The sequence below is a fragment of the Carassius auratus genome, chromosome 22, assembly GCF_003368295.1.
Source record: "Carassius auratus strain Wakin chromosome 22, ASM336829v1, whole genome shotgun sequence".
Taxonomy (NCBI): Eukaryota; Metazoa; Chordata; class Actinopteri; order Cypriniformes; family Cyprinidae; genus Carassius; species Carassius auratus.
Window position 1 is genome coordinate 19,428,614 of NC_039264.1, and position 21,281 is coordinate 19,449,894.

The 21,281-nt window shown below is 37.9% G+C and overlaps 1 protein-coding gene and 1 pseudogene across 3 annotated transcripts; both read left to right on the forward strand.

Annotated features, from left to right (window-relative positions):
• Nucleotides 1-3,735: 3,735 nt before the first annotated feature.
• Nucleotides 3,736-12,267, forward strand: LOC113039936 (beta-1,3-galactosyltransferase 2-like). 3 transcript variants are annotated; one of them, XM_026198108.1, is made up of 2 exons: nucleotides 3,736-5,034; nucleotides 10,688-12,265. In XM_026198108.1, the coding sequence occupies exons 1-2, from the start codon at nucleotides 5,009-5,011 to the stop codon at nucleotides 11,799-11,801; spliced, it is 1,140 nt and encodes a 379-aa protein (XP_026053893.1). In that variant the 5' UTR covers nucleotides 3,736-5,008; the 3' UTR covers nucleotides 11,802-12,265. The 3 variants fall into 3 exon arrangements, with proteins under 3 accessions (XP_026053893.1, XP_026053892.1, XP_026053894.1); XM_026198107.1 differs by lacking the exon at nucleotides 3,736-5,034 and adding an exon at nucleotides 5,056-6,175 and having other exon boundaries at nucleotides 10,688-12,267; XM_026198109.1 differs by lacking the exon at nucleotides 3,736-5,034 and adding an exon at nucleotides 6,182-6,403.
• A 5,436-nt stretch (nucleotides 12,268-17,703) lies between these two features.
• On the forward strand, nucleotides 17,704-19,838 carry LOC113040520 (uncharacterized; annotated as a pseudogene).
• The last annotated feature ends 1,443 nt before the right edge of the window (nucleotides 19,839-21,281 follow it).

Consider the following 21,281-nt stretch of genomic DNA (forward strand, 5'->3'; position numbering starts at 1 on the left):
CAAGCAGTCATTTAGGAATAAGACCATTTGGGTGATTGAATCATGTTCGTTAAATATCCATATCTTAAAACGAGGGCTTCAAAGCTGCGTTTAGTTAAGGTATGCGGTAATCTGCCACAGCGAGATTAAATAAACAATGAAAAGACATATTTTATTTGTGAGGTGAATGGTCCCCGTCCCCAAGCCCCATCTCGCAACGTCACTGTAGCAATATGTATCGTCTCGTATCATATTTTAAAAGGGTCACTTGATTTTCTTTTTTTAAAGATCATTATTTGGTGTAAGAAAATATGTTGACATGCCTTAATGTTCAAAAAACACTTTTTAAATACTGTACATTATTGTAGGTCCTCTATGTGTCGTTTTCTACAAAGTCCCTCCTTCTGACAAGTGCAGTCTGTTCTGATTGGCCAACTGACCCAGTGCATTGTGATTGGACAAACACAACAGCAAGAACACCTTTTCCATAATCGTGAGCTTCTTATTTCAAAATAAATGTAAAGACAGTTAATAATGTCCTCAGTTTTACTATCAGTTCAAGACCGAAAGGGGAACAGAGCCGTGTGACAGACACAGTGTTAAACCTAATTTGTTTGCAAAAGATAAGGCCAGGGCAGTTAAGTGCAAGGGCTCTCTCTCTCTCTCTCTCTCTCACACACACACACACACACACACACAGACATATATAACGCAAAACTCCGCATTTGAATAGTCAATAGCAAATACTTAAACTAATAAAAAACATACTTCCAGTAGCTGATTTAGAAGTGCCAGATTATCATAGCAAAGTCAGAATGACCTCCTCTCCTAAGTTCACGAAACAGTCATCCATAAAATGTGTTGCTGTTCTATGGGAAGTAATCTTAAAGATTCCAAAATGCATCTACTTTCAGAAGGACAAATAAAGTGATTTTGCTTTCTCCTAGATACAGCATCTCCCTGACATGACTGCTTCAACTCGAACTGTGTTACTGAAACCAGTCCTTTCTTTGCATGAATATTTGGGCGGCTTTACTGTGTGGGGTGATGAATGAATTTAGAAAAGTGAAAGATTATGAATGTTGCATGTAATTTGTAAATTACATTTCGATGAGCAACTACAGCTTTAAATTTCATGGCATGTACACAAAATTGTACACACACAAAAAAAGGTGTTGGGTTGCAGAGCAGGCCTTTGAGAATAAATGAGTGACTGTGACTTTGGTTTCTATTATCTTTATCTAACAGTGTAGATATCACAGTACAGAGGTGGGAATCCAACTACAAACATTAGTTTGACAACATTTGAATGCATTAATGCATCAACTGAATAATTTTAATAAAAAAAAGTATTTTAAACAATTATTACAAATTACAACAGTTGTTGCCCATGAATCCAAATATAAAAGTAGCTAAATATTAAATTATAGCTGTAAATGCTATAAAACATCATGACACAACAACACACTCCATATTCAATGTATTATTTAGTATATGGCTTATTCCTAGCCCTATTTCAGACATGAGTGCTCCATTTTTAATTTATGGATCCATAAATTTTATTTATGTGACAATGCAGTTGAATGAGGATAACAAAGTCCACCAAAGGTAGAGCGTTTTTACATTTAGCTCTGGAATAGCATTCCTGACCCAGTTCAGGGCTCACACACACTCCAGTTATATCAGATCAGTGATGTGTTTGAAATGTTATGAACAGGGATGGACTGGGACAAAAAATTGGCCCTGGCATTTTGGCCCAGACCGATCCACCACCACATAAGATCACAAATACCACCCGTCCTTATGCTCCCCTGCCCTGAATATGTCTACCAACTCCTACTCTTTAAAACTACAAAGAATCAGTGAGAGTAGACACATTAAATACTGTACTTCAAAAAAGTGGTGTTGAATAAATTCTAGGTGAACTCCTTGTACTTTACAAGATTATATATATATATATATATATATATATATATATATATATATATATATATATATATATATATATATAATTTCATGACTTTATAGTTCTATATTAATAGTTACCCTCACAGTGAGAAGTATATATATATATATATATATATATATATATATATATATATATATATATATATATATATATATATATATATATATATATATATATATATATATAGAAGATGTAAAAAAACTAGCTTAAAGGTCAACTGATGTCACTGACGTTATGGTTTTCTACAGCCACACACTTAGCCAGACTGCAAGCATTCAGTATACTGCCTGATTGTTTTATTGTTGTAGTGTTATCATCAAGAGTTTGTCCACCACTTGTTTTTGACTCATTTTTTATCATGGCTTACCGCAGGTTCTACCCTCACTCCCTCATCTCTGTCGCCTCTCCTCTTGAGACTCCTCCTCACTAACACTGTTAATGCCACTGTTGCCCGACACCACCACCACCACCACCACTTTCATCAGCCACAGGAGCTGCTTCTGCCTAAAACATTTGTGTCAATTTGACACATTTGGCATCGCCTGGCTGAAGAGCCTGTTTTTTTGTTGTTTTTTTTTCACACAGCTTCTCTGCACCTCCTTTGTATTTCTTCTCTATGATCACACTGAAACTGTGTGCTGGCAGAAATCCCATAGATGGTGCTGTTCAAAGATATTGGGCTAGTCCAGTGTCAATCAAGAAAACAACCAATGGGCCGCTGAGCTACGTGTTTCATGGGCCGCGTCTGTCAGAAGGAAAAAAAACACTAGCCTATGTGATATTTTTGACTAAAGTGTTTTGGGCGTGGTAGAGTCTTATCTTTAATAAACAATATCTCTTTGGGTTTGAGACTTTAGTCTTTGCAACTTTAAAGTGAAAGACATGACATTTGACTAGTATTGTAGCCCATACTCAGAATTGGTTTTCTGCATTTAACCATCCAAGTACACACACACACACACACACACACACACACACACACACACACCCCTGGAGCAGTATATCCAGCGCCCGGGGAGCATCTGGGTCTCAGTGCCTTGCTCAAGGACACTTCAGCCATGGGTATTGACCGAGACTCAAACCGACGACCTTCAGATAACTAGGCCAATACTCTATCCATTAGGCCACGGCTGCCCCAATCTTACAGATCTTCTTCATGCACCAAGACCTTGTATAACTCCAAAGAGAAAGAAAAAAATTTCAATCACATCATATGACCCCTGTAAGCAAACAGGCTGAAGAGTGAAACTGACAAAGGGGAGGGAAACTAGTACTGTGTGGGGTGACGGATGAATTTAGAAAAGTGCAAGATTATGAATGTTGCGTGTAATTTGTAAATTACATTTAGATGAGCCACTACACCTTTAAATTTCATGGCATTAATTCAAAATCAGCCTTTAATTATTAAAAGTGTTTTAGATAGTTGTTGTTTTTTTTGTAACTATATCTATTATTTAATTTATCAGCGACCCCACTGGTGTTCTGTTGCAGAGCAGGCCTTTGAGAATAAATGTGTGACTTATCTTTATCTAACAGTGTAGATCACAAGATATCACAGTACACAGGTGTCAATCCAACTAGAAATATTATTTTGTCAACATCTGAATGCATTAATGCATCAACTGAATAATAATAATAATAATAAAATATTTTAAACAATATACACTTCAGTTATATTTTATTATAATAATAATACAATATTTTAAACAATAAACACTTCAGTTATATTTTATTATAATAATAATACAATATTTTTAAACAATATACACTCCAGTTATAACAGATTAGTGATGTGTTTTTGAAATGTTATGAACAGCAGCTAATGATTCTCTTTGTTCTGTGCTTCATCTCTGGTCTGAAGAGCCTCAATTGTGTGCTTAATAGTTCTTTAATACATGAATGCCAGCTGTAATTAAAACTTCTCTGTGTTTAATTACATTTTATTTATTTATTTATTTGTATTTTTTGAGCATATGGATTTAGGATATTTTTAGTATTTCGTGTAAAAAAAAAAAATCTAATGCAAATGCGATGTCCTGCAATTCCCAAAAGCATCGGAAGCCATGTTAATTGTAGCTCCATTGGTTTCAGTGGGTCTTCGATGTATACTTAGGTTAGGGTTAGGTTAGGGTTATGATACAAAAGCTTATGATGCTTTTGGGAAACGCAGCCCTAAACTTTCAGTCCAGCCTTCCTTAAGATTTGTTTCATTATTCAGTTTCCCAAAGAGTAAATAAACCTGAAAGTACATGAATGTTTGCATTCATATTTGCCTAAACACAGCTATTAAATGTAATATTTCGGCTACAAATGAAACAGAATCTTTGAAAATCAACAGTTTTCTAGGTTTTAGCCTAAAATGTGACAATATGTCTTTGTTCGGTTATCTAGTTTTTTGTGCCGACTTGGTGGCTGCTTCTGGGTTTTGTTCACCTCAGCTGACTTTAAGGAAAGTGAAACCATAGAAATTTGGAGATAAGTCAAATGAATACATTCGGATTTCCATATCTATTAAAAAGCTACTCTTTCAAATATATCACTTCTTTCGACATCTGAAAGATCCTGAACACATATTTTAAGGTCGTCAGAAAATGTATTGGAAAGGAAATGCGGTCAGAAACAACTGTGAACAGGAAGTGTGCTTACTTTGCTCAACACATCTCAGACATTTTGACATTTACGATGGTTGTCAGCTCACCTATAGGCAGCTCATAGAAAGGAACTTATCTTGGCATTGTGCAATATCCTGCACAAAGTAGCAGGTTTCTCAGAAAACCTCAGCCGTGGCTACTGCCATGATCAGGCATATTCTTATATTTAATATCATCTTTTAATTTACTATCAGCTGCCAATAGATATTTAAGATTTATTTATACAAAGGCCAAGTAGAGCTAACTCCTCTTGCGGATCTTTCTTTTCCTTTTCTGAGTTTTTTGTCACCCTTTGGCCCCACCCGGTTAAATGATTAAGAGAAGTAACAAAGAAACTCAGGTAATGTAGGGGAAAACAGCCAACTCATTTGCCATTGGTTCCTTCAGATAAGAAGTCAAACACACAGTAATGGCGATCGAGTGCATACGGAAGAGGTACGTTCACTCCTGATCTTTTTTAAATATGCGGTTTAAAACTGTGATTTTTATACAAAGACTCGTACAGTAGAGGAAGTGTTCTCATATGCTATTTTAAGGCAATTTTATAGTGTTAGACTGTGTTGATATCTTACTGTCCGTAGACGTTAGATCAAGTGATCATGTCGTAAATGGTAAATCCAATACCTTTCAGATCACATTTTGCCTGGTACAAAAAAAGTTGGTAACACCAAGTACTTTTTGATACCCAAATTATATAAAAAATCTTTTAATCAGCCTTCTGTGATTGTTCTGTGATGTTAGAAACCTTTAAATAAGGATAGTCACCTTCTCTGGTAATGGTGAAGACAAATATCTCCTGGAACCACACAATCATAAGCGCAAGAAAGCAAGAGCAAAGAAAGAAAATACATAAAATAATTAGCAGCATGATAAAAATGAAAATATTTATTATGTGGTTAAATGCTAAATGATATAAATTAATAAAACAAAAATGTATATGATAAAAGTTTTGATGTTAGGTGTTAAGCAGTTCCTTTTTCTTTCTTTAGAAGACAGTTTAGCAATATCAGTTAAGCAATATTACCAAATAAAAATCAGTCACTCAGAGTCTACACAAAATCAGTATGCATCTGGCCAAAAACATAATTGAGTGAAAGTAAAAAAAAAAAAGATGCTGCTTCATAAACTTAACAAATAGAAGATGATAGTAACCCATTTAACCCCTTTAAATGTCTTCTTATATATATAAAAATGCAAAAATACAATAGTCTTAGTGGAATGTCCACTTCTGAAGCCAGACAACTTGCTTTCAAGGAGGTGGTTCTGTGTGAGAAAGGCAGAAACTTTGTTGAACACAACACCGGTTTGTAGTTCTCTAAAAGACTTGGGTTGAGGATGTGCTTCTTAAGTAGTGGGATCATACGAGGCTTTTTAAATGCTGAGGGGAAAACTCCAGTGTGAAGGGATGTGTTAATGATGTGAGTGACTGCAGGTACAGTTGCAATAGAAATGGCTTGAAGGAGATGAGATGAAATAGGATCAAGCCGACAAGTAGTAGGATGATCGGAAAGGATGAGTTTGGAGACTTCTGCCTTAAGAATTGGAGAGAAGGACGTGAACATGTGTATGTTTGCTGGTAAGATGTTCTTAAAAATTTGTGGTGTGGAGAATTGTACACTAAGGGTTGTAATTTCATTAAAGAAGTACGTGGCACAGTCGTCAGCGGTTAGAGTTGATGAAAGAGTGGGAGGAGAAGATAAAAAGGAGGGAGAGCATGCAAGAGTTGTGACATGTGATAGTATGTACGTTTAGCAGTGGAGACATTATCAGTTAAGGGAGAGAGAAGTGACTGATACATCTTAAGGTCTGTATGATTTTTTGATTTGTGCCATACCATTTTAGAAACCCTGAGCTTAGAACGATGTTCACGGAGAACATCAGGATATCAGGCTGGCCTGGAAGACAAGGGGCAAACAGTGTCTAAACAAGGTGTACTGTAAGAGTGGAGTAGAAAGTATTAGTAGCACTGTTAACATCAAGAGATGATAACCATTGAAGGGGGAGGAAGCGAAGATGAAAGATGATGTGTAGGGGTATGTGATGTGTCAGGAGGTTTATGAGGTTAAGCGTGAGGAGGAAGTGATCTAAAGTGTGCAGTGGAGTAACTAGCACATGATCAGTGGAGCAGTTTTATGTGTCAACAAGGCCCAGCTTGTTACATTTTTCCTTCAGAAATGTAATATATCCGTTTTATTTTTCAGTTTATCATATTTCAATTTAAATATTTCTGAATTCATGTTTAGATTTTTCAGTTTTAATATTAATTTGATATCCATTTTAACATTAAGTCATTGAACTCAAGAAACTTCTACAATGTAACAGCAATTTATTAAATGTTTAACAAAAATAAAATATGATTTTTCTAATGTAGTTTTGTTTTGAACAATTTGTAAAGTAAATGTTTTTGCCATTAATTTTCTGGATTCCATTTGAGTGGTTTCATAAAATTTTACTAATCAAAAGCATTGATTCAAAAACAAAATGTACTTTATTTCTTGTAAATTATGTAAAAATAATTTATGCTAAATATTATTTAAAGAATAATGTTTTAATAATTTTATTAGTAGTAGTAGTATTAGCACTACATTGAACACCTCATTAAATCAGAATTTACTCTACTTTGTTGCACTATCTACCAGTGTTGGACGAAGTACACAAATCAAGTACTTGAGTAAAAGTACAGATACGTATAGTAAAATATTACTCCAGTAAAAGTAAAAGTACTCCCTTTTCAATTTTACTCAAGTGAAAGTACAAAAGTACTCAATTTTTTATGTACTTAAGTAAAAAAGTACTGAAAGATAGATGTTTGAAATTTTATATAGGCTACTTAAGTTTTATACTAGCACATATTATTTTTAAATAATCCTACTGCTCAAAATACCTGTGCCAGTATTCATAAAGATTCTAAGAATCCTCTCAGAAACCTCTTAATTTAGCTTAAAAACTTTTACGTAGGAGTCTTAGCTTAAAAGCGATTCGGGACCGATCTGAGAGCAACTCTGAGTAAGGAAAAGACAAAAACTTTCATCTTAGTGAGGAGGCGGGGTTGACCCCGTTGCTATGTATGACACAATCTTTTGAAGACTGTGATTGGTTGGTTGCCCAAGAAGGAAAAAAAGAGTGATTTGAAGTATAGGCTCTATTCTAATTCTCACTTTAAATTTACATGCATTATTTTTCCTATTTGACTGTTCTCTCACATACACATACACACACACACACACACACACACACACACACACACACACACACACACACACACACACACTATAAGTGTGTATATAAATCCTTTTTTTATTTACCATGCTTGTAATTTCCTATAAGGTATTTGGCCTAGAATGATAAAAATTGTTCCACTCTTTCTAATTACAGTGATTGCTGTCCTATTTAAGTGGCGGTTCGAATGTTGGTTTTAATGTATCAAACATGGAATCAAAACCAAGAATGACGAGAAAGCCAAACTGGACAGAGGAACAGTCTTTACCGTTAGCCCAGTTAGTGGATGAACACAAGGCCATTCTTAAAGGAAAATTTGGGCCGGGTGTCACAGCAAGAGACAAGAAGCAGACATAGGAGCGTATAGCACAAACTATTAACGGTTCATTCTCCCTGCCTGTGTGCACCTATAAGCCTGCTATATTCATAAATGCAGTTATTTGAGCCTGCAAGGTGGGAGTGTCCAGTGGAAACTAAATGAACTGCGACACAATAAGATGTTCTGAAAGTGCTGTAATTGTTTGTGTGATCACTCTGCTTACAGAAGGTTGTGACAGACCAAAATCATCACTATTGCATTGTTGCATTTTATTGTTGCATTTTAATATCTTAATGTAGTGATTACTTTAATTTATATATTAAATTATAAATTATTATATAATCTATACCGTCTTATTAACTCACTGTCATCCATTGTCTGCAACACATTTCTTCTTCTTCTCCTCTGCTAAAGAAACTCTTAAGCTCTTAAAAGTCCTGTCTGTGCTCCTAAGTTTGACCTTAAGACCTCTTTTAAGGGGTTAAAATGCTTTCTGAATTACTTTTTTCTTTATTAGGATTTTTTCTTTAATTTTAAGAGTAAACGCCCACATTTCTAAGAATTTTCTTAGAATTTTGTCACTAGGAGCTACTTTTTGCAGTAAGATTCTTCATGAATACGGGCCCAGGGATTTTTTCCAAAATAACCACTATATGGAGTCAAGATATATTTTTGTTGTTGATATGGACTTCATTGACGAGAGTAATATTCACTGTGAAGCTTAAACTGTGATGTACCTGAGAGAAAACAGAGATGACCATCTGATCTTCACCAGTAAGAACAAAGTATTTTAAAGTTTGTGGTTCTACAGAACATCACAGTTATATATGACATGATAATAAGGCCTGAAGTTAGGAAGAACATTTTAAGGAAAATATAATTATATTTTCATAATGATTTTTTCCTTCTCAAATCTTGTCTGTGGTGTAAAAACACCCCAGGCCAAACGGGGTGCATCTCTTCCCCTCTTTGATAATTACTGTAGTTACCATGTTCTGAACATCACATCCTTTCTTTTGTCCCTAGATGTAAACTATATATAAATTTAAATTTAAAATATAGGTGGTTGAATAAAAATATTTGGACATTATTCATAAAAAATTACCTTAAGTTAGCACCAGCAAGCTTGTTAGGTAGACAGTTAGCATCAGCTAACAATATTTACTTATTTTCAGTACGGTTATGAATAAACATTCATGTCTGTCTACTTGTCTAGTTAATCCAAAGAATATACATATGTATAACGTTACTGTTGATAAACAATACAAAAACAGACGTCACATAGGACATGGTAGCATTTTAATAAAACTGTTAATATTACGGCAGCGGGGAATTTGAACATGCACGAGTTATTTTATGTAATCTGTGTTAGTTTAATGTGTGTGTTTTTTTTTTTTTTACCTTAAACACAGAGACGCTGATTGATGTGTCTGCATCGTCTGCACTCGAGCATTTCAGTGGGCTTAAACAGATCACTCTTTACAGCGGGTTTAGTTCCCAAACAACTGACAATTTTGACCTAAATATGATTTTCAGTTACAATAATTAATCCTAAATTTCGACATTAATAACTTACTTTTAGCAACATCAGACGCACGCGCGCTCACAAGATCTCCCGGTTCTTACTTCTGGTGACTCGCACTAAGGTTCATTTGAATCAGTGAGTGGTCGACTCCAGAACAGCTGCAATCGGATCATTCTAATTCGTAAACGAATCGTTTGGTGTGATTCGCGATCCGATTTAAAAGTTTATTTTGAAAAGACTCAGTTCGTTCATGATGAATCAGACACCGCTTCTGCGTGTCGGAGCACGTGATATATTATAGGGAGTAACGATTTGTTTTATGAAATGTAGTGAAGTAAAAAGTACGATTTTATGCTTTGGAATGTAGTTAAGTAAAAGTAAAAGTTACTCAAAATAAAACTACTCCAGTAAAGTACAGATACTTGAAAAATGTACTTAAGTACAGTAACGAAGTAAAGCTACTCCGTTACTGTCCACCACTGCTATCTACACAATGACCTACTGTACTTTTGATTTATTCATTCAAAGTTTTGCAAATTCTGTGACATTCCGCATTATAGAGTAAATTCCATTTACGTGACTGGATTCCATGATTCTGTCCATATTTACCGCATAAAGTAGTAATATAAAGCACTAATATATAAAGGTATAAAATGCATCCTTTAGGAGTAAATAATATACAAAGGTGTACCTCTTGAAAAATGGTACCCCAGTGACAGATTTTGTAAAAAAAAAAAAAAAAATTCTGAGTGCATTTGTATTTTTTAATTCAATGTATTTTTCCAATTACTTTTAATGTATTTACTTACAAACTACACTTCATTTGTTTATTGTCTCTTTAACCTGCATTTCACTCTGTCCAGTTTTCATTTCATTTGTTTCATTTTATGTGCTTTTGTCATTATTATTATTATTATTTCTTTTTAAATTGTAATATTTTTTTTTTCAGTTCCTTTAGGCTAAATCTAGTCCAGGTCAGATTATTTTGTGTTTTAACCTTTCTGTTTCTCTTTCTTTTCCCTCAGGTGCTGCTTGACTCAAGGGAAGGTTTTTATGTGTCATATCAAACCAGGCTTTGTTGCGCTGGTCACAGTGACATTACTTTTGTCTATTATTGCTTATACTTACAATTTCTCTCTCAGACCAGTCACTTTCCCTCTCTCCTGGTTTAACTATGCAAACCAAACTAAATTCTATAATGTGGTGTCTGAGGGCTTGTCTGGCAAAAGAAATGTCTGGAATTTTTTTACTAAAAAAAGGAATGAAACGTCTAACACAGAGACAAAACCCACTGCGTCCATTAAAACAGAAGACAATTCAATCGACAAATATGTAGCACATCCACGCAACTATCATTTCATCCTGGATGAACCTGATAAATGTAAGCAGGATCCGTTCCTGGTCTTGATGGTCCCTGTGGCCCCCCATGAGGTCAATGCTCGTAACGCCATCCGCAGCACATGGGGGACTGAGAGCTCAGTGCAGGGAAAAGCAGTGCTGACTCTGTTCTTGGTGGGTTTGACTGGAGGAGCTGAAGCTCAACAGCAGCTGGAGGAAGAGAGTCGACAACACAGAGATTTAGTGCAGAGCAACTTTGTGGACTCCTACTTCAATCTGACCATAAAGACCATGGTGATCATGGACTGGCTGGCCACTCGTTGCTCTCAAGCAACTTATGCTATGAAGGTTGATTCTGATATGTACATAAACATGGAGAACCTGATGACCCTGCTGTTGTCACCCAACACGCCCAGACAGAACTACATCACAGGGTATTTGATGTGGAACCAGCCTGTTATCAGAGACAAAAACTCGAAATGGTATGTTCCAGAGGAGCTGTACCCCGAATCGAGATACCCCACGTATGTGCTTGGAATGGGATATGTTTTCTCCAATGATCTTCCTCCTAAAATAGTGGAGGCTTCAGAAGCCATAAAGGCCTTTAACATAGAAGACGCGTATGTGGGCGCTTGTCTGAAACGGTTGGTCATAAATCCCTCTGGTGCTCCAGATCCTTCTCAGTTTCGGACCTATGTGAATGATCCTAAAAGTACGGACCTTTCCAAACTCATTACAGCAATCGCAGGTTCACCGGAGAAGGTAATAGAGTTCTGGCAAAATGTGAAGGGACACAAATGAACAGATAAACCAGCACACTAGGAAAAGGATTGAGCAAAATGAAGACACGATACGTCTTTAATAAATGAATGGCTACGATGCACTCGAAAGGTTGTGGTATCACGAAAAGATTCAATATCAAATCGATTGCTGTGGAATACAAGAGAGGGATAGTATTTTGTTTGTATGAAATATAATGAACATTATAATACATTATAATGGGACAAGGACATATGAAAGTGTCTGCAAAGACACATGCACTTATAACTGTGAACACATGTATTGTATGTTTTAAATATATTTAAATAAAATAAAAATAAACAGATTTATTGTAAATTATTACGATTATTTGTACATGACACAGTCATGTAAGTTTTTTCTGCATCACTTAAAATGAAAATACATGGCAATTGTAATGTATGCATTATTTTATTGGTATGTATTGGTAGCCTAATGTAACATACAGTATTGTTCAAAATAATAGCAGTACAATGTGACTAACCAGAATAATCAAGGTTTTTAGTATATTTTTTTATTGCTACGTGGCAAACAAGTTACCAGTAGGTTCAGTAGATTGTCAGAAAACAAACAAGACCCAGCATTCATGAAATGCACGCTCTTAAGGCTGTGCAATTGGGCAATTAGTTGAAAGGGGTGTGTTCAAAAAAATAGCAGTGTCTACCTTTGACTGTACAAACTCAAAACTATTTTGTACAAACATTTTTTTTTTTCTGGGATTTAGCAATCCTGTGAATCACTAAACTAATATTTAGTTGTATGACCACAGTTTTTTAAAACTGCTTGACATCTGTGTGGCATGGAGTCAACCAACTTGTGGCACCTCTCAGCTGTTATTCCACTCCATGATTCTTTAACAACATTCCACAATTCATTCACATTTCTTGGTTTTGCTTCAGAAACAGCATTTTTGATATCACCCCACAAGTTCTCAATTGGATTAAGGTCTGGAGATTGGGCTGGCCACTCCATAACATTAATTTTGTTGGTTTGGAACCAAGACTTTGCCCGTTTACTAGTGTGTTTTGGGTCATTGTCTTGTTGAAACAACCATTTCAAGGGCATGTCCTCTTCAGCATAGGGCAACATGACCTCTTCAAGTATTTTAACATATGCAAACTGATCCATGATCCCTGGTATGTGATAAATAGGCCCAACACCATAGTAGGAGAAACATGCCCATATCATGATGCTTGCACCTCCATGCTTCACTGTCTTCACTGTGTACTGTGGCTTGAATTCAGAGTTTGGGGGTCGTCTCACAAACTGCCTGTGGCCCTTGGACCCAAAAATAACAATTTTACTCTCATCAGTCCACAAAATGTTCCTCCATTTCTCTTTAGGCCAGTTGATGTGTTCTTTGGCAAATTGTAACCTCTTCTGCACATGCCTTTTTTTTAACAGAGGGACTTTGCGGGGGATTCTTGAAAATAGATTAGCTTCAAACAGACGTCTTCTAACTGTCACAGTACTTACAGGTAACTCCAGACTGTCTTTGATCATCCTGGAGGTGATCATTGGCTGAGCCTTTGCCATTCTGGTTATTTTCTATCCATTTTGATGGCTGTCTTCCGTTTTCTTCCACGTCTCTCTGGTTTTGCTCTCCATTTTAAGGCATTGGAGATCATTTTAGCTGAACAGCCTATCATTTTTTGCACCTCTTTATAGCTTTTCCCCTCTCTAATCAACTTTTTAATCAAAGTACGCTGTTCTTCTGAACAATGTCTTGAACGACCCATTTTCCTCAGCTTTCAAATGCATGTTCAACAAGTGTTGGCTTCATCCTTAAATAGGGGCCACCTGATTCACACCTGTTTCTTCACAAAATTGATGACCTCAGTGATTGAATGCCACACTGCTATTTTTTTGAACACACCCCTTTCAACTAATTCAACTAATTGCCCAATTGCACAGCCTTAAGAGCGTGCATATCATGAATGCTGGGTCTCATTTGTTTTCTGAGAATCTACTGAACCTACTGGTAACTTGTTTGCCACGTAGCAATAAAAAAATATACGAAAAACCTTGATTATTCTGGTTAGTCACATTGTACTGCTATTATTTTGAACAATACTGTACATCAAGCATTTTAAGTTACCTTTATTTGGGGGCGTTTCGCAGTAACTACATCCATCACTACTGCCATTATGCTAAAGCAGACGGATTGAGAATGGTAGTCGTTATTACTGTAATCAGTGTTGGGGAAAGTTACTTTTAAAAGTAGTGCATTACAATATTGCATTACTCCCTAAAAAAGTAACTAATAAACTTAAGTGCGTTAATTAATTACTTTTATGGATTTTTATTTTACTTTTGAGTTACTTTTTAAATCTGGGCATGACTTGCTTGTTCATTTTTAATACAAATAAATTTATTTTACAAATGTAAAAGCCCCATCATACGTGAACACAGCTCAGGGTGAAATATACAGTAGAGGGCGCTGCTCAAACTAATTGCATAAATAATATGACACAGGAGAATGAAGTTCAACACCATTGTAACAAAAATGAAACACAAATGTGTCCTTTTTGCTTAGTATGGTTGAAGTGGATCATTGAATGTCAGTGGCAAAAACTTTGGTTAATAAAATGGGATTAAATACTTAAATTATATTTGTCTTTAAGTAACCTTACACTTATTTGAAAAAGTAACTCAGATATTTCCTACTAAATTTAAGAGTAATGCGTTACTTTACAAGACCGATTATGTAACTCGCGTTACTTGTAATGTGTTACCACAAACCCTAACTGTAATGTTTTGTCCTTCTACTATATTGTTTCTCCACTGGTGAATGAGTCATCAGGTAATCTGACAGCTTTGCATTCAATCCTCCACCAACACGGTCTCTCATTGTGTTGCTGGTTAGCCTCTGGTCTACCTGTTCACATGTTCATGTGTTTTGGAGGAGGCAGGCTTTGAGAAGTGATTTACTGGGAGGATGGGATATGCTTTCAAAGTTAGCTTGCTTCTCTGAAATCACCAACCTTTACTCTTAAAAAGGCTATTAAAATTCTACATGAACATGCAACATACACATTTAAATATAAATGTTGTATATGATGTTTAAAATGATGTGTATTTGGATATTGTTACGTTTTGTTGCATTGCATATTATTAACTTGATACTTTATTAACATTAAATTGTAAGCATTTTTTTTTTCATTTTACAATTTTAAATATAGGCTGTGCCTCCGTTGCCTCCCCTGATGAGCAGTTAGGGAGTTTGTTATAATTTGTTCAGTAACAAGAGCTGAGGAGATTTGAGGGTTAATATTTTTCATTCTTTCTTATTATTTTCATGTCTTGAATGTGCATTTCTTTATTGTAATTTAAACACTGCAAACCATAAAATATTACAATAAAATAAAAATAAATAAATAAACTTCAGGCCACTACAATTTATTGAGTGCCGCCACTACTACCAGTTGCTTCAATAATAGTACAATTCATGCTATAGATTGTGTGTGTCTCTCTCTCTCTCTCTCTCTCTCTCTCTCTCTCTCTATATATATATATATATATATATACATATACTGGACAACAAGATCTTCCACAGGTAATGCTTTTTGGAGTTAGAATGAAAAACCAACTGGTGAGCTGTACGTATATAGCATGGTATGCAGAAGAATGAAAATGTGCTGTGATTTATTTTATTTAGGTTCTGTATTTTTGTACACTTGTGGATTTGAAATATGACCAACACATCAGTCACTGTCACTGTATATCGACATGACAAGAAATACATCCTCCTAGGTGTCACAGATTGGTCAGGCTCACCAATCAGCCAATACCAATGCACTCCCTCACCTGAGTTCTAATCACCGGCACCTGTACACCATTCCCTCCTCAGCTCACCTCCACATAAAAGCACACACCTCTGTCACACTCACCATCCGATCTTGTAGCTGCATAACGAAACCCAGTTGTAAAGCTACTTGCACCGACTCTATACAAACCTTGCTACTTACCTGTCAATGATTCCTCTCCTAGGTCCCAGTGTCTCTCCAGTGTTTCTCCAGCATCTCTCCCGTGCGTCTCCAGCACTCCATCCTCCAAGTTTCCCCTCCTGTCTGAACCCTGAGGTGTGTGCAACGTGTCTGTTCCCCCTGGTCACCACACCAACGGCTCTGGATTCCCCCATCACGTTTGTCCAACGGAACCTGCTTTACCAGTTCACCTCAGTCTCTGCATTTCTCCCGTACTCTCCATTTCTACATCAAATAAACTAACCTGCTCTTACCTTCTTGTCCCAGTGTCCGTTTGTTACACTAGGCAGTTATATCCCAAAAATACCATCTGAACAGGTGAGTAACATATGTGCAGCTTTTGTTCTGATTAAATAAACACATAAATGTTAAAGGTGCAATGTGTAATATTTACAATGATCTATTTACAGAAATGCAATATATATATATATATATATATATATATATATATATATATATATATATGTATATATATGTATATATATATATATATATGTTTTCAGAGGTGTATAAAGAACTTACATAATGAGCCGCTATGTTTTTATTACCTTAGATTGAGCTATTTACATTTATATTTTACATTTATTCATTTAGCTGACGCTTTTATCCAAAGCAACTTACAACTGCTACATATGTCAGAGGTCGCACACCTCTTGAGCAACTAGGGGTTAAGTGTCTTGCTCAGGGACACATTGGTGTCTCACAGTGGATTCAAACCCAGGTCTCTCACACCAAAGGCATGTGTCTTGTCCACTGCGCCAACATCACCCCCATTCATATCTACATACACCGCAGGTCCTCTACATGGAAGTCGCCACCGTTTCTACAGTAGCCCTAAATGAACAAACTGCTCTATAGACTTTGTTGTTCTTGTGAATAAAACAATGATATAATGATGAACAAGTACATTAACATTCACAATAATATAGATTTATTGAATAAAGTAAATATAACTCCTTAATATAACTTTGTAAACAATCTCATTGCTCTCAGCTGTCTTTACAGATGACATCTTTACCTGTGTTGGCCACATATCTTCTTCAGTCTTCATAGGCTACTTAATCACGTAAGATCTTGGAGTTGTCACCCAATTTTGACTGATGTTGTGTGCAGTTCGACGCTGCAATGCTTACCCAGTCGATGCCGTGTGCTCCCATCGAATGTCAGGGAGAGCCCTCCCAGTTAATCAACCTCAACTTTCCCCTTTTATGGCCAACGTGACTTACCCATCTGATGCCGCGAGTATTGAGCTCCCACCAGATCCCGGCAAAAGCCTCCCGTCTAGAGAACTTTACCCATTTTATTCTACGGCCAGCGAGGCTTACCCGTTCGATGCCATGAACTGTGAATAGGGAGCTCCCATCGGATGTCGGCGATAGCCTCCCAGCAAGACAACCTTACCTTTTCCATCCTTTGGCCAGTAAGGCTTACCCGTTAGATGCTTGTGATCCAATTAGGACATCGGTGAGAACCTCCTGGTCAGACAACCTTTACCTTTCCTTTTTACAGTTGCCAAGCTGACCTATCCAATATTCGAGTATCAAGCTCCCATGGGAGGCCGGCGAGAGCTGTGAGATGCTGTGAGAGCCCTCCCAGTTGGGTTTTCCTATTCTCCCTCCCTGTCCGGTGAGGCTTACCTGTCTGATGCGTGTGCTCCCATCAGACGTCGGCGAGAGTTCTCCCAGTCAGGTTCCTATACTTGCTGCTCGCAAGCGAGTCTCATCCATCCAATGCCGTGAGTATCAATCTCCTTGTCGGTCTGCCCAAAGCCTTTTTATCTGCCAAACTGAGAGGACCCACATGTCCGTTGTCCTGAGAAAAAAATGAGAAGTAGTTATATCCTTTGTGAACAAAGTCACTAAGTTTCATTCCAATTCGAAAAACAAGGGTTAAAAATATCTTAATTTGTGTTCCAAGAGATGAACGTAGGCCTTACAGGTTCAGAACAACATGAGGGTAAGTGATTAATGACAGAATTTACATTTTTAGGTGAACTATCCTTTAAGAATCAGGCCGGAAGTAGTAGTAGTTTTTGCCTAAACTTTTATAAGTACTGTGAATTTGGACATACTTTTGTCACACACTCTTTTTAGTATAGTTTGTGATTTCAAATGCAGCAAAAGTCTGTTTACCTCAGAGGTCCTAAGTGATGTGCTTCCCATGGCCACACAGAGTGGTAAAAATAATAGTTAATTAATGATAATACTAATTTGAATTGGCATATTATAGCAGAAAATAATTTACAGAGTGAAAAAATGCAGGTGTTTGCGATGAGATCATTTTACAGTCCAAATTCATGGTTTGGAAGTGTTTTATAATGGATGCTGACTGAAGAAGTGTGGATGAAGGGAGTCTGAAAGTCTGAAACTCCGCAAAATCCACTTTCCTGCAGTGTTTAGCTGTAACCCTAATCAAACACACCTGAGTTTGCTAATCAGTGTCTTTGCTCCCTTTCCCACTCCCATCTTTCTTCCGTAGTTTCCTTTCCTCACCTAAATATTTCTCATCTCTGGATGTAAATGCAGCAATGGATACTTTATGCTCTACTCTAACCTCTTGTCTAGGCTATATTTGTCCTCTCTCTTCCAGGCCAGCACGGGCTTCCCCTTCTAACCCCTGGTTATCCGATGTACTTCGTGAGCATCGGACAAAGCTCATGGCAGCCGAGAGAAAATGGTGCAATTCAAAAGATCCATCAGACCTGAGGATGTATCAGTCTTTGCTTACATCTTTCTCCAATGAAGTCCATACCGCCAAATTGTCATACTTCCACAACAAGATCAACAGTGCTCCAGACACACGTAATCTCTTCAAAACATGAAATTCTCTTATCTGTCCTCCTCCACCACCTCTCACCACTTCTATAACAGCTGATGATTTCTACATTCTTCACAGACAAAACCAGAATGATCAGTAGTCAGTTCACAGCCCCCCACACACAGGACTTCAAACCAACCACACCCACAGCTAAAACTCCCATCTTCTCCTTCTGTCCCCTCACTGAGGCAGACGTATCAAAACTTCTCTCCAGCCATCCTACAACATGCCCTCTAGACCCAATCCCCTCACACCTCCTCAAAGCAATCTCTCCAACCCTTTTTCCAGCACTCACATACATCATCAACACATCTCTCCACACTGGCACATTCCCCACTTACAAAAACTGATTTCAAATCATCAGTTCTAATTCTTTATTATTCTTCTGGATCTATCTGCCGCTTTTGATATTGTCAATCATCAGATACTTATGTCTGCCCTCTCATCAATGGGCATCACAGGAATTCCACTTCACTTGTTTGTATCCTATCTCACTGATAGGTCTTTCATGGTGGCTAGGGGAAGGGAGGTATGCAAAACCCAAAAAACTTATCACTGAGGTTCCTCAAGGATCAGTTTTTGGACCCCTCCTCTTCTTCATATGAATGACATCACTGGGTACCATCATACAGGCACATGGATTCTACTACCCTTTCTATGCTGATGACACACAACTCTATCTTTCATCTCAACCAGATGAGCCAACGTCTTGTCTTCCCTGTCACTCCAACTCTACAGTATGATTTCTCAGCTAGACTCTTCTACAATTTCCCCATCAACTTCTGTCAGAAATCTTGGTGGAACCTCTGATGACCAGCTGACCTTCAAAGACCACATTGCAAAGACTGCTCGATCTTGCAGGTTTGTATTGCACAACATCAGAAAGAACAGGCCCTTTCTAACTACTGTATAATCAAACCTCTACATATGATTCAGAATGCAGTGTCATGACTGGTCTTCAATGATCCCAAAAGCGCCCATGTTTCACATCTCTTTATATTCCTTGCATATTGAACAGCCACAGACTCAGCACCCCTGTACTTTCACTCACTATTACAAATCTACATCCCCTCCAGAAATCTGAGATCCACTAGTGAGCGATGCTTCATGGCACCATCACAGAGAGGCTCAAATTCATTTTCCAGAACATTCTCGATCACAATTCCTGGCTGATGGAATGATTTTCCCACCCCTATCTGGAATGCTGAATCTCTGGCATGTTCAAGTCACAGCTGAAAACTCATCTCTTTCTAAACTAGGCTTCAATGTAAAAACAAGAACAACAAGAACAACAAAAAACTATTTTATTTGTTCCTTCTCTTTTGTACTTATTTGAACAATGTCTAAAACTTGGTATTACAAGCACTTCCTGTGTCTGTTTGCCTCTTTAAGAAGAATCACTTTATGTATTGTCATGATCCTGGTTCCCTTTACCCTTTTCCCCTCCCCTCTCTGATGCCTTTTCTTCTCTTCTCTTTCCTTGCACTAATCTTTCTTCTCTCATTAATCTCCTTCAGCTGCTCATCATTGCACTACTCTTTGCGCTTGGCTTCCCGCACCTGTTTCCTCTTCTCCTCTGATTAACACCCCTACTTCTTTCCCTTTCCTCCCTACCTGCCTTGCCAGATTATTCCCCTAAATACGCTTAACTGGTATGTCTTATTCCCTGTCGTTTTTGTCCCAGTCTTAGTCCTGTTTGTTCGGGGTGCTGTGAGTGTGAGCCTGGGAGTTTAGCCGCTGCTCGTCTCCTGACCTGCTGATCTCTCCCTCTCTACTGTGAGGTTGCGGAGCTGTCCACCGTACTCAATCCGCCGGGGCGGCCGGTGGCTTTTGCTTTCTCTTTTTGAACAAGGACGAGTTTTGGTTCCAGTTTTTCCCTTTGGGCTTTTTTCTGTTTGCATTCCCCATTATTCTGAAGCTCCTGTGTTTGATCATTAAAGACAATACTTGCTCCGCGAATTGCTCTCTCTGGTCCTCTTTCCACACGACAGAATAATCTGGCCAACTATGGACCCAGCAAGAGAGCATCCGATACAGACGGCCGTCGAGATCCAGGGAGTTATGCTGGGTAAACACGAGGAGGAATTATCGGCCGCCAGACAGGCCGTGGAGACGCTGGCGGCTCAGGTGACGGATCTGGCTAGACAACTCCACCAGTGTAGTCTCAATCCGCCAGCCTTGTCCGGATCCGTTCACTCCACGGAGCCTCGCATTAACAACCCGCCGTGCTATTCCGGTGAGCCCACCCAGTGCCGTTCATTTTTAATCCAATGCGAGGTTGTGTTTTCCCTCCAGCCGTCGACCTATTCTGGGGACAGGGCCAGGATCGCCTACGTTATCTCTCTCCTCTCCGGACGGGGTCGCCAGTGGGGAACAGCAGTCTGGGAGTCAAGGGCTGTGTGTGTCGACCGTTTTTCCCTCTTCAAGGAGGAGATGATCCGTGTCTTCGACCGGTCTGTCTACGGGGAGGAGGCCTCCCGTCTCTTGTCTTCTCTGCGCCAGGGTAAGCGCTCAGTTACAGACTTTTCTATCGAGTTCCGCACTCTGGCAACCTCCTGTGGCTGGAATGAACCGGCGCTGCTCGCTCGTTTTCTAGAGGGGCTCCACGGGGGTATAAGGGATGAGATATTGTCCAGGGAGGTCCCTACTCGCCTGGATGCACTGATCGACTTGGCCTTAC

Bases quoted from the DNA above. Each gene is read 5' to 3' on its own strand.
- LOC113039936 (XM_026198107.1), top strand. From the start codon at position 6,099: ATGATCGGAAAGGATGAGTTTGGAGACTTCTGCCTTAAGAATTGGAGA. The intron at 6,176-10,687 runs GTAAGATGTTCT...CTTTTCCCTCAG, and splicing joins GAACATGTGTATGTTTGCTG to GTGCTGCTTGACTCAAGGGA.